This window comes from Procambarus clarkii, chromosome 9 (genome assembly GCF_040958095.1).
Source record: "Procambarus clarkii isolate CNS0578487 chromosome 9, FALCON_Pclarkii_2.0, whole genome shotgun sequence".
Classification (NCBI taxonomy): Eukaryota; Metazoa; Arthropoda; class Malacostraca; order Decapoda; family Cambaridae; genus Procambarus; species Procambarus clarkii.
Window position 1 is genome coordinate 10,810,325 of NC_091158.1, and position 15,111 is coordinate 10,825,435.

Genomic DNA, 15,111 nt, shown 5'->3' on the forward strand with positions numbered 1-15,111 from the left:
AAGAAATGGAATTTTAACAAATATTTTAAATTTTGAACCACAAAAGTATATACTGTATAATCTTTCCAGTGTTCTGACCTCAATTATCAGGCTACATCGTCATTATTGTATTATATTGTGCACAATATAAAGGCGCTGATTTTGAAACCACTCCAAAGTTGATCGGATAAAATTTAAATTTTTTACACATATTTTAATAATGGACGCAAGCACGAGTCCACCACTCGGACTCAAAAAGAAAAATACTGGACGCATATCACACCCATAGTGCACGGTAGTATTAAAAGTCCTAAACCCTTAAATGGCGCAGTTGTTTAAAAGTCCTACGTTGAGGTGAACATGGTTAAAAATAGTTAACAAATCAATTTGGAAAAAATTGCATATGGCTATTGTGGTACAGGAGGTAATCAGAGATAACAATTTAAGCAGTGTATGGGTAAATGCCAAGGATAGTTTTAGTAACCTCAGTTGCGAACAATATTCTAGGAAGGTTTGAATTGATAGATGCAGTTACATATATTTCTGGCCACCCCATCAGTAACATACCTCTGCTTATGCACTTGCCAAAAGAAAACAGACTTGTTCACTCATTGAAAGACTACCCACTGACAATTGCAAAACCACCTTGTCCCTTCTTTGGGGATCAGATATCAATCCGATAATAAGGCAAACTGCTCACAATAGCAATGAGAGAATTACAAAATGCTCAACCTCCCTTCAAAGTGTTTTAAAGAGTGCCGAACTATGAAAACAAAATTGAGAACAAGCTAATTAGTACAATGAATGATGACTCCCCACCACTGCCAGGTGGTGGCCACTACAAGCTGAAGTGAAGAGCCACCTACACACTCTAGCCTCGCATGAAAAAAAATTCATAAGTGTTTATATATTGTTCACATTGCTTCTCTGTCACTCCAACCAGAGTAATGTTCTCTGATGGGTTCCATTCCTCCTTTCAAAAGACCCCTTTCGAATCAACTCTGTCCAGGATAGTGCTTTGGAATTTGGTTCCCAAGTGAGACTTGTTGAGAAGAAGGCTGAAAGCTTGCATGTATGTGTGTTTGGTGCTGGTTTGCACTGAGAGTTAAAATAATATTACACATATGAGCATTTACCTGTATTAGTAGGTTTTCTATACACATTGAACTTATAAGATGTTACAACTTTATTAATCTTTGTATCCAAAAATGGTATCAACTCCTCCTGATCAATTTCATCAATAAACTTAATAAATGGGACAATTTTATGTTTTAGTTAGGAAATCATTGAGTTTCTATGTCTAATTTCTGAAAAATAATTCAGAAATTTGTCACAGACACAAAATATCAACACATCTGTACTATTTTCAAATTTCTTGGTGAAATATTATTAAATATCATAGTTTCAAAGAACTTTATCCTACAAATTACTCACTTTTTAAGTATTGTATGTACATGTGCTATATGCATACCTTCACCTGTATATGCTGTACTTATTTATTTCACTATTTAAATAGTGTGTAATTATGATCAGCAGAATTATAACCATATTGAATTAATATTTCAGCTTGCTGGGTATAATGATCAAATTCTAGATGCCATTTTTGTGGGTGCTGGAGATACTCATCTTGTGGTGGCTACAAACAACATTCAGTTGCGTATTTACAACTGTCAAAACTTGAGCTGTCGCCTGGTACAGGGGCACACTGCCCTTGTATTATCACTGTCTAGGCATCCATCGCAGCCACAGATCTTTGCCTCCAGGTAAGTTTTACTTCAAGTATATACAGTAATGTCAGTCTCTTTTCTTATGGTGAATGTGTATTCCATTTTTGTCTTCATTAGGATAAGGAGATGTGCTATGTTTTACCACCACATTTCATGAGGAAGAGTGCCACACTGTAAGACCATTTTATTGTGAGATCACTTCACTGTAAGAACAATTTACTGAAGTAACACTTGATTACTTGGATTCCTTCCGGTAATGATGCTAACATAACTCGCCAAAGTCTATCAATATTCTTAATGCCTTCTAGTACAATTGTCAATCATTGGTTACATAATATACTGCACAGTATTTTCATAAAAACAATCTAGTCCCTAAGGCTAATTTTTTATTTAACGAAGTTGGCAGTAGTCAAAGGAATAGGACATAATTCCTGCCAGAATGATTATGAAAATGGGATTGTAGCTAATCAATTAGATGCCTGCACTCACGCATCACAGATTTATCATGTGATAGATAATAACCTACTCTTGCCAACCTGTCACATGCACTGATTGCTGATCAAATGCATGGATCACTGGGTGATTGTGAGGGTTCAAAACTTTGAGACGTGTGGATGGCCACACTTCTCTGAGTAGTGAGACGCCACACTTGCCCACTGATCCGTACACTTCCCAGCAATCAGTGCATGTGACAATTTGGCAAGAGTGGTTATCACAGGATTAATATGTGATGTGTGAGTGCAGGCTAGCTGGCTTGTCTTTCACCTAAGAAACCTTTAGTTAGTCTCAACATCCAGACTCTTGTTCATGTCTGTGCCATTTTTATAATCGCATAGTGTGTTGCTTATTATATATAAATTTATATACCTTGCAATTGCATAGTTCTTTATTCATTTTATTCTTCAAATTTAATCTTCACATAATAAATACATCTAATTTTATTGATTTCTTGACTTAGATTATGCATAATACATTTTATAGATAAATAATATACAGTACCACTCATTTTAGCATATATACATAAATTTTGTCATTATTTCTCATTAGTACTTCAATAATCACACTGTATAAGAATACTCATAATATTTTATATAGTAGGTAATTTCAGTTGTCATTTTATTTCTACAGTTCCCATGACAATAGTGCTCGTGTGTGGTGGCTGAGAGAAGATGGAACTGCTGTGTGTGTAGCTACAGCTGTTGGTCACACACTTAGTGTAGGCTGTGTTGTACTTGCTCAAGGTAAGTTCTCTTCCAAGAAACTTGCATCACAATGTTCAGCAGATTTTGATTTGTGCAACATTTCATTATTATCATTATTATTACTCCATATCTTACTATGAGGGCTGTCATATATAAATACTTTCACTCCCTATACAGACTGTTGCCAACTAGTCCTTTGCTGCCACATCTTGTACAATATTCGTACTTAATCTTTGCTCCTCACATGCCATGACTGCTCATTATTTTGGGGTTTCTTTTTCTTCTCTTACCTCTTGAATACTTTCTTTTCAATAGTGCATTATCTTTCATTAGTTCAACATGACCAAACTAACATTAGGATTAGATACAGCCAATTTATACATACACACCCTGCATCATACTGCATATAAGGATCATGCTATGTAGTTATGTAGTATTATTAGTCTTTAGTTAATAATGGTAAAGGTGCATGATTTTATAGTGTTAAGATTGTCAGTTTTACCCAGATATTTAGATTAGCTATTTAGGCACCATTATTTATTTATGCAGTACTTGATCACTTTTTCTCTATTTAAACATGGAGCTCGTGTATTGGAGCAGGTCTAGTATACAACTATCCCTACCATATATAAGGAACTTATTTTTACATTTTCCTTATTTTCTTTCTATATTTGGTAAAAATATAACCAGTTTAGACCTAAATGTTCATAATTAATTTTGACCATTTAATACTGATTTGGAGTCACTCGCATTTCAGATTTTTTTGGGGAGGGGGGGGGGGGATGCTGACCACCATCTTAAATTAGTTTGCCTGTACAGTATGTCAAAATGTTTTCCTGCTGTAGCATCTTTCCAGTGAATACACTTTCTAGTTATTTCCCTCTCAAATTAAAGTCACAAGTATTTACAATAAATGACTACAATAATAATTTTTTAATAAGTGTATCTAAATATTACTTAATTTTGATTTCTCCAGGTTTTGTAGTGACTGGTAGTCAAGATATGTGCATTAAAAAATGGGCTCTTGACAAGGAAATAGAAGCGAGAGATAATTCTATCAACGGTGTTGCTACCTTATCATCCACACATACTGAAAAAGCCCATGATAAAGATATTAATAGTATTTGCGTGTCAGTCAACTTCAAACTTATTGCTACAGGCTCACAAGATAAAACTGCGAAGGTGAGAAATATTTCATACTGTATTTACTGTATTTTTACATATACTGTACTGTATTTTTTCCCCCACACAGAAGATAGAATATATATGCCATACTATGTCTTGGTGGGTAAGCCCTGTTCAACCACAGTGTACTAAGCACCTTTACCTATCAGTGCTTACCTCTCAATAACTACAGATGTGTGAGATCAAGCTCTTTATGCCCTGTCTCCATCTTGTCATGCTAAATACATCTCTTGATATTCAAGTTTTATGTCATATTTGATTTTTTAAAGTTATGGATGGTAGGGGCCTCAACAATGATGACCACTTGAACCGGGTATGAGAATTTTCTAATATCACTCCAACTTGATTGCATAGCTAGCTTCCTCCAGTGCTTTGTTATACCCAGTTTAAATATTTTGTCCTTGTCCTTGTCTATTCCTGTCAGTATCATGTATGTAGTAATAATTTCTCTTTCCTCTTTCTTTTGAGGTCAGATTCCCTTAACTGTCCTCATAATTGAGGCCTCTCAATTCTGGCAATAGTCTAGCTATAATCCCAGTACTTTTGTCAATACGAGGTCAAGTAGCAGATTCCATTCTGATGCTGCATACTGAAGTAATGCTCTCACTTCCTATATGTCACTGATATGTTCCTGTTCACTTGAGCTTCTGGTTTTAGCGTTGGATTATATTTATATCCACTCCCAGGTCCTTTGCACCATAGGACTATGGAGCCTTTCTGGTCAAAACTCGCTACTAAATCTCACTGTGATGCATAGGATCACAATCTTCTTTATCTAAGCTTATCAGGGCGTGCCATTTGCCCAGGCATTGTCTCATTTGCTATTTGCCTCTCATGGCTGTCGCTGTAGACCAGTCTGCTTACCTGCCTAGCTGGATACTTTTTAATTCTATATAATATAAATTTCTTAGAGGTTATTGTTTTGATTAAAGTGTTGTTTGCATACAACCCATCCTCCTGTTTTGATAGTAATTTTTGTAACTGTGCACCATAGTACAAACATTGACATACTAAGCAATTAGATAGTAGACTTTGGTACTATTCACTTCATAGTCCCCCAAAAAATTTAACTTAACAAGCTTAAATATTTCCTAGGCCTAGTATAGCGCACACATATGTACTATATTAGGCCTTAGATAGCATGTATTAAGCCTAGGAAGGTTAGGTTAGTTTGTCTTTGCAACATAAATAGAAAATATTTTTCAGTTTTTCCAAATTCAACAGTACCAATTTATACTTTCTAATTGTGTTGTACATCGTAATATGTACTATGGTCCTCATCGTTACTATAAGTACTACCAAGACAGGAAGGTGGGCTGTAGCATAACGCCTCAGATTTTAGTAGTTTCACTTGTTAGTCACTATACTGCCTGTGTAACCAGTGTCCTTGTAATATTTCTCTTGATTAAGCCAGCATAATTAAAATGAGAATTAGAGAATTTAGAGAATTTACATTTAGAGAATTTTAAGCTTTTGATGATTCTGATGATTTACAAACTTAATTGGTCATGCAGAGCTACCAGTAGACATGCCTTTCTTAGGTATCACTATTACTAAAAGGCTATTAATTCATCATTTTATGATGACAAAATTCACTTATAAAAATTCTCAGCTTAGCACAGAATTCAATGAAACCTATAGGGAGCTTTTTCACCCTCCAAATCACCCATATTCATGAACTATAGATATTTCCAGCTTAACACACAAAATAAACCTATTGGATGGTCATTCATTGCTACCTGCCATTATTTACTCTCACTGGAGGATGATTGTGTCAAAATATGGCATTTACTCACTAAAACAGTTGTCATGAAGTAAATTATTTAAACCATCAAAGTTTTCCTTTAAGCTCCTGCTCCCTCCCTTTGTGGCTTTACTTTGTGTGCAGAGTTTGTTCTTTACATCAGGAAGTACATGAAGTATACCTAGGTCTGGAAACCCAGAGGTGTCTTATGGTGATGCTGCCTGGTGGTATTTGGGTCAGGTGGCCAGGTAGTGGAATCCTTCCTTGGTGGTCACCCGTGATGTCAATGAAGGTTAAGAATTAAATTGTTTATGATTAGACTTTTGTTAGTCCTTCAGGGTTGGATTTCATGTTCTCTAGTAACTGTAGTACCTATTATGATATAGATACAGTACTTCAAAAATTTTCTTGTGGCATCAGTGTCATTGCTGGTAAGTCACTGGCTGTCTGTATATGACCCTGTCCTACAGACACAGTGGATCTTATTATGGGAAGCAGTCATATGATCTGCTCAGAAAGGTGCTACAGTATTCATATTAACTCAGTCTTATTTTTTCACATGTTATTAATTTTCTTTAACAGATCTGGGACAGCAAGAATTTGTCACTATTGGGAATCCTTCGGGGTCATCGGCGAGGAGTGTGGTGTGTTCAGTTCTCTCCTGTAGATGAGGTCTTGGCCACGGCTTCTGCTGATGCCACTATCAAAATCTGGACAGTGTCAGACTTTACTAATGCTGCAGTAAGTCTGTTTATTACATGAAAATTGCTAAATTTCTTTATACTTTAGTACTTTTCATATTGTGTGTGAAAATTATAAGTCTGCAATAATAATTTTTTGTAAGTGTATCTTGATATATTTTCATTGACAATTGCTGTCAACCAACTTAAAATACTTATGAGACAAGGTTTAAATACCATAATTAACCCTTGGGCTGCACCCCATGTTTAACCCTTAAACTGTGCATGGCGTATATATACACCATGAGTAACATGTCCCACAGTGCACATGGCGTATATATACGTCATAGGGTGCCAGGCACGATTCAAATGGCCCGCGGCTACACAGGGTTCACATTAGCTTCCTCAGGGCTCTTGTAAACAGACGTCATGTTTAAAAAAAATCGTGGGCAATATTCTCCAGTGTGAGAGCCACAGTACTGTGGGAGCAACCAAGGCTGGTGCACGCAGCATGAGCTAACAGCATTGCTATTCAACTTGTGACCACAGCATCGCCTAAAAATGTCAAAATAAATATGTAACTGCTATTATTTAGAGATGACAGTATTACAGATGACCCCTGACTGTGATAAAAATGACCAGGATTGTGATAATTAGCGCTGTGGGAGGAGTAATGCTGAGGGACGGAGGGAGATAGCATCGTTTACTGACTGTGTGGCCACCTGTTATTGTCTGCATTCACCATACCAGCTCAATGGTTTTCTATGGTGAACACAAATGTAGATACTTACATATAATGTGTGTATTAGTGTAATAACAACAAAAGGATTATGATGGGAGGAGCCATTTGGGTGACAGAGGTGGCATCATCTGCATGACTTGTCTAGCTGTGTAGAGGGTGGCCACTATGTTCTTTGGGCACCCTACAAGCTTAGGTGTACAGTTACGATGCATACAACATGTAGATAGTTATATATAATGTGTGTATATAGTGTAATAACACTGCAAACAATATTGTTGGGGAGAAATTTTAGTGCGTGTGACCTTGAATGAGTGAGGGAGGCAGCCGCCAGCTGACTGTGTGTAGCGACGACTCTTAGTGCCTGAACTAACTATATCAGCTTAGTTGTACAGTTGTGGTGAACAAAACATATAAATATTTATATATAACGTCTGCATATAGTGAATTAAATAAAAAAACAGGATGGTGGGAGGAGAAAGTGGGCGTGTAAGGCGTTGCTGAGGGAGTGGCAACGAGTGGCTGGCTGTTGTATGGCAGTCACTCCTCGTTGCTTTTTCGACTCATAATGCCAACTTAGTAGTTCGTTATGGTGAACAAAACATGCAGATACTTATATATAACCTGTGTATAGAGTGTAATAACAGCAAAACTATTTATTTATTGTTTTATGAACATAATTGAATCACTAATATGCACACCATACTTTTGAGTATAGCGATGATTCACCCCTTTGATTATATAAATCTATCACACTATACACTATTGAATAATATTACTGCAAAAAAATTAAGAAAAAATGAGACATTGAAATAATTAGTTAATAATATCCTTGTGGCAACTCCCACTTGTCAGCTCGGGTGACGCTGACCGCCGCTGACGACCGCTCTGTCAACACCCACATTTTGCCAGACTTCCTCGGCCTATTGCGGCCAAAATATGTCGCTTACTATTTTTTTTTTATTTTTCCCGTGTTCGGGGAACACAAATTAACATTTTTAGAAGACAAAATGACTTTTTAGAATTTTTTCTTGCGTAGGGGTATAAATCTCCTCAGGACCCCTTAGCAGCTTAAGGGTTAAAGCAGACAGTATCCTGGTGCACGGAAAAAAAAAAAAAAATTGTGTTAAGTGTTTGGAAGGAAAGTCCTCTTCCATTATAACATCAGGTAGTGATGGAATTTCTGCGGTACACTCTTCCCTACGCTTTGTAGGCATACCATTAGGACCTAGTTGTGGCTCACTGGATGTTTGTCTCGCTAAGAATCTGTCTAAAGACACTTATTTTTGCCTACCTTTTAGTGTAGGGGCCTGACAACTGAGTGGACAGCGCTTGGGATTTGTTCCGGGTTCGATCCCCGGCGAAGGCGGAAGCAAAATGTCTCCCCATTAATAAGTACGTTGCTAACTCTAACCACAACACTGCTATTGTTATTTGAATCCTAGTCACTAAATCCTGAATACGAGTCCCGTTTCATGAGGCTTAGATCCACCAAACCATGGCTGTGTGGTGTGGATGTCTACTTTGAGCTGTGAACATCATGACCATCAGTGAATTCATTGATATCTGAACCTTTTACATAGTTTTTTATCACAGTCAGAACTTCATGACACTATCATCATTTAATAATTGCAGTTACTAATTTATTTCATCATTATTAAGTATTTCTGTGGGCATGAGTTGCATGGTAGTGCTGTGACCTGCTGCTACATGCACTACTGTATGGGTCTCTTAAAAATAATGATACGACCACCAGGTCGTTTCGAAACAAAATGAACAAAATGACCACCAGGGCCAAAGGAACAAAACCCCAGGTGCTGAAGAAGAGCATGAAGCTCCCCAACCCGACTCCCAGAGATTAAGGCCAACAAAAACAATGCCTTCCAAAAACAATTACGAACCGAACGGGCTTCTTGAGGTTATCTTGAGATGATTTCGGGGCTTTAGTGTCCCCGCGGCCCGGTCCTCGACCAGACCTCCACCCCCAGGAAGCAGCCCGTGACAGCTGACTAACACCCAGGTACCTATTTTACTGCTAGGTAACGGGCATAGGGTGAAAGAAACTCTGCCCATTGTTTCTCGCCAGTGCCTGGGATCGAACCCAGGACCACAGGATCACAAGTCCAGCGTGCTGTCCGCTCGGCCGACCGGCTACCACAAACTTAGGAGAAGAAAGAAAAGAAAGAACCTGGTCCAGTGACAAAGAAGGCTCAGGCGGCGCATGAGCAGGCCGGAGGTGAAAGAATGCACAAGAAAGCTTGCAAAACGTAGCAGAAGTGACATCCACCCTGAACTCATGTTGCAGCAGCTCTCCAACTCTGCACGATAAGAAGCAGCAGTATTTGGCATGAGATGCCGAACCAGAAAAAGTCACGAGAGAAAGAACAAAACAACCTCACCAACACCAAGGAAACCTAACAAAGAGAAAGAAAATGGTGGAAAGACTGCCAAGAAACTTTATATGTACTGTCGCTGAGACGAAGACCATAGGTGGGACACCATCAAATAAGCCACCTGATCACCATACAATTGGCAGTACACATGCATCAGAAATGCCAGATGTGCATCGCGGAGGAGTAAGTCGAACAAGCAAGGTACCTGCCTGGGTTTGGATACTGAGCAAGTAGCGCCTGAAACCAAGGCTGGTCCAGCTACCATGGGGCCAGGAGAAGAACTCTCCCACGATAGGATTCCAGCTGAGCCAGAACCTGGAGCAGAAGATGGATCGGGAAAAAAGAGGTACAAGAACCCCCACCTACACCAGTCCTGCCGAAAATCATCCACAGGGAGAGCCTCGCAGTCAGGGAACTGCGCCACATACAATGAGACACACGCCGACGCGAAGAGGTCCAGCTCCAGGCGCCCATGTTCCCAGATGCGCCTTAGTCAACTGTACCAGTCGACTAAGGGAATTGTGTGAAACACCGATTGTGCTTCGGAGAAGCTTCGGGATCTTCGTGAGGGCAATAGCACTCCATGTTGCAATTCTTTGACCATGTTGTGGTACAGTTGATTAAGGTGCATCTGGGAACATCCTGTGTGTAGGTTCGAACCCTCATCATGGCCCTTGTGGATTTGTTCATCTCACTACTGCTGGCCTGCACACACTGACACCTGCCCGACCACTGCCGTCTGCCTGTCCACCCACTTTGTCACCTGCCCTGCTACACTCACTATCACCTGCCCACCCACTCGCCCTCCACGTGTTCTTCCTTATATGATTCTAGGGCTGGTGTTTCTGAAAGATTTTCTTAACCACTGTGCTGCGCCAGCTGAGAAAACTCAGTCGGTGGGAAACTGCGCTAACCGAGAAACCCCCTTTTGAATATTTTATATCCATTCAAAACGCGTGCGCGGTAGGTTGTGTACGAAATGACCTTTTGGGACCTCCAGTGAGAGGCAGCCATCTTGGAAAAAATAACCAGAATGTCCTAGGGCTACTGGCTGGGCTAGTACTGAGTGAGCAATCATGGGTGGCACACGTACGCCACCCATGGTGCACTATGGTTGTGTCGGACAAACACCTGTCCGACGTGGTGTTGAAAGATTGCTCTCTGTCCGTGAAATTCAGACCCGTATTGTTTGAAGAACATAAGGGTCATGATATTGATGAAGCTAGGCGCAATAAGGACCTAACACAAAGGTCGGATGCAAGTGATACAGCACCGATGAGGACAATATAGTGAGCATATCTAGTTGTAGCTCTGAGCACCACCCTTGCCCACCCATGCCATTTCCAATTTGTATGGATGATACATAGATGAATTGTTATCTGGGTTCAGTGATGATGCATCTGATACAAGTAGCATAGATGAACAGTGTTAGCGGCTTCCATGGTTGTATTTTCCATAGATATTTTCAAGAATAGCTGAATCTCTTCCAGAATGGCTGAATCTTTTCCTGATTGACTGAATCTCTTCCAGAGTGACTGAATCTCTCCCACTGAGGGACCTTACAAAGCGATCTTTTCAAGACTACCTTACAAATTGATCTTTTCCTATAATCTTTTTAAAACTACCTTATGCTTTACAAGCTTAGCTACATACCACCTACAGGTACTAAAGCCAAGAGTGTACGTGAGTGCGTTATTTGCAAGCACACAGAACGAAGAAAGAGGAAGCGAAAATCTATCTGTACCTGGTGCAACGAGAACGAAGTCGCGCTGTGTACCATGGACTGCTTCATTTATTATCACTCGCTTCCAAAGTACTGTACTAAGTGTGTTACTGTGTAAATAGTGTGTGAAACAGTACATATTGTAATTTTAGTGAATTTTTAACAAGTAATATTGTGACAATAAACATTTATTGTGGACACATTGCTGACACTTGTATCACAGTTCCATGGAACATTATGAATGTTCTACTGTATACATATTGTAAAGGACACAAATATGCATCATATATGATAAAAAACAAAACAAATTAAACCACATTGGAAATACATAGAACAAATAATTGAAAATGTATTTGTGGCAATTCGCGGTGCTTGAATGGCCTGCACGACTGCCTCTGGGAGCTTCATGCACGGGCGACCAGCCCATGATGCCTCCCTTCTCCACGTCCCCACAGCCAAAGGAAGTGAAAGTTTTTAGTTTTTTACATGTACGTGTTCAGGGAAGGAAATTTATCATTTTACAAAGATAAAAACAAAATTTGCGAACTCTTGATTTTATGCACACAGGGGAATGTCACAATAAACTCGGCACATCACAGTGGTTAAACCCTCCCATCCCCACCAGCCTCTTCGTCCCTTTCACCTGCCATCCATTTGGTCCCCCCACCATCCATCCATTCAGTTAAACCACCATCCATCCATTCAGTTCCCTCACTATCCATCCATCCGGTCCCCTCACCATCCATCCATCCAGTCCCTTCACCATCCATCCATCCAGTCCCCTCGCCATCCACCCAGTTATCTCACCTCATTTTGGTAGTAAACTAGTTGCCATGGAACATCGTGGCAATCACTGTGTTCCCAAGTTGTGCCAGTTTTATATTAAACACTTTTCTGTCGTCATTCTGTCCTAGATTGAGCATTCTCTAGTCTCCAGCACCAGTAAGAACTAACAGATTGAAAGGTTTCCCATTAAGATAGTGAGGAATGTCAACATACCCTGACTGTTGTTGATACCTTACAGATGCAAGTAGGTTCTTGCCTTGGGAACAACAACTTAAAAAAAGCACTTTTCATAAATTTATAGCTAGATGTTTGGCTTTTATGTATATTTTTAGTTAAGGCTTGTATCATATTACAGTATTATTAACCCACCCTATAACAGACCCTTGAAGGCCACAGTGTGAGTGTTTTACGGCTATCCTGGTTGTCTGAAGGACAACAGATACTTTCTACTGGCTCAGATGGACTTCTTAAATTATGGACAGTCAAGACCCGTCAGTGTGTGCAGACATTTGATGAACACGAGGAAAAGACCTGGGCTTTGGTGGTATCTGAGGATGAGATGAAAGTTGTAACTGGTGGGGAGGATGCCACACTGGTGCTTTGGAAGGATATTACACAAGAGGAAAAGGATAAAGCTTTAGAAGAGGCTGTAAGGTATGATAAGCAATGTTCATACTTTATTAATACAAAACTCTGGTTAATGCAGGGAAATCTTCCAAGGTTTTTTAAATGTTTAGAATAACCGCACAACACCCCTTATATGTCCCTTTCATTAATTTATTATAATATTCATTTTAATGGAAATTTTATTACTGTATTATAACACAAGGCTTCTTGCACAATGAAGTCATAATAAGATGTTGAATCTTTAGAAAATATTATAGTAATGGATGGGGTGGAACCTGCATCTCTGAACTTCCTAGAAATATGTTATTGTGATTTCAGTATATTGGCAGTGGCATAAGGTGGGGAACTAAGTAATGTACACCAGAATGTGGGCAGATATGTTGTACAGATTTGAATGTGGGGGTACCATCTGTTGTCTTCCAAATTCCAAGTAAGTCTAGTAGGACTACTGCTTGAGATGCTTTTAGCATATGGTACACTGGGTAGTGCATGTTTCTGGGGAGTCTGAGAGATGAGTTTAATTCCACAAATTGCCATTTTTCTCATGAGAGTACTATTTTCTTCCCATTCTCAATACCATATATAAATTATGCTTTATCATGTTATAAAAAAGTACAGTATAATAGTCCCATTTTGGATCAGTTACCATCGGAAACTATGGTGGGATAAACATATGTGATAGTGGTGGTCTTCCTCGTCTCCATTTCTGTGACTGCTGTTTTCATTTGTTGGTGTCTTTCCCTTTTGACTGGCCCACATACACATTCATACTGAGGTAAACTTTAGTTTTGCTACATACTGTACTGTATTGTAAAGTATTCACTTCTCAGTACATGGAAGTCATAACTTCTTTGATAACTTATTAGCCAAGATCAACATGTTAAATATTTCATCAATTGTTTCATGAAAAATTGATCACCTTTGTGGTTATATTTAATATTTTTTGTAAACATGGTTTATCATGTGCATAAAATTGGATAAATTCTTTACAGACTTGCTGCAGAAGAACAGACACTCTCCAATCTCATTAAAGATAAGAAGTGGGCCAAAGCGTTTGGTATTGCACTACGTCTTGATCAACCTTTTCGTGCCCTGAAAGTCATGAAAGCACTGCTAGACGAATCTCCAAATCAGCTGGAAGATGTCCTTGGTAAACTACGCCAGGACCAAATAGCCTCACTTTTAGGATATGCTGCTATGTGGAACACAAAGACAAAAAATTCTCGTGAAGCCCAGGTATAGATATATTGTACTATGAAATGCAGACCCTGTTATGTTTTCCCTAGTTGGAATTGTATCCATATGTCTAGAAGCACTGGATAGAATAGGTATCCCTAAATAAATGTAAAAAAAAAAAAAAAGGTAATTAACACTTTGGCGTGCCCCGCGCGCCACCCCTCAACTGTGCGATTTGGGTCCCAGCGTTTCACGGGAGCGCGCGTTAATTCTGAAAAGTGTATACTCTCTTCAACTTTGTCACCTTAATTCTCATCCTACGAGATTAAATTTGGTATCATTGTGTTCGCAATAGAATTCTCTACAGCACTAAATGCATATAAACTCCAAAAGCCCGGCTAATTACCCGCAGCAAACAGAGAAAGTGCGAATGAGTTACCCAGGAGCGCGCAAAAGTGATAAAATGTGTTCACTCTTTTCACTCTGGTAACCTCAATTTTCGTCCTAGGTCTTTCATTTTGGTATCAATGGGTTTGCAATAAAATTCTCCAGAGGAACATTAGCATATAAAATAAAAAACCTGGTCATGCTTCACCCGCCGACGAGTTGAAGACGGACCACGCGTTAACCGCGAGTGAGCGCCCAGACGCCTTCCAGCTACACTCCCAATTCCAGCCCACAAATGTTCAGTATTTAGTATTTTAGTATATGTAGTATTATAGTTTAGTATTTTTTGTGTAGTAGTTGTACATCACATAAGCATTGTAGATAGCCATTTGCACAAAATAGATGGCCATTTTTTTCGTCCATTTGTGAGTTTTCCTTATGAAGTGATAATATTTGATCATTTGGTCAAAGTGATCAACACCTTTCATGTTTGTATTGTAGTCACAGATTGCATTCGGCTTGTTGACAGTTACCAAACAGTCCCAAAAAATCGGATATAAACCTGATTTTTGGCAATTATTTTAGTGGATGACGCAATGCTGCGTCATCCCCGAGATTACCAACAGTAAACGGATGACGCAATGCTGCGTCATGCCCGGGCGAAAGTGTCAAGTATGTGCTACTGTGCATTAGTCAAATAATAGTACAGGTAATTATTTATCAATTCATTATCATTATTTCATTTCCTGCTTATTAGGGTGAG

General features: G+C 39.1%; 1 protein-coding gene across 1 annotated transcript in view; it reads left to right on the forward strand.

Annotated features, from left to right (window-relative positions):
* LOC123766247 (transducin beta-like protein 3) overlaps positions 1-15,111 on the forward strand; it is a 38,788-nt gene that overhangs the window by 15,766 nt on the left and 7,911 nt on the right. Inside the window, 6 exon segments of the mRNA XM_045755286.2 lie at positions 1,546-1,742; positions 2,835-2,947; positions 3,885-4,090; positions 6,420-6,578; positions 12,538-12,812; positions 13,778-14,021. Coding sequence (XP_045611242.2) covers positions 1,546-1,742; positions 2,835-2,947; positions 3,885-4,090; positions 6,420-6,578; positions 12,538-12,812; positions 13,778-14,021 — 1,194 coding nt within the window.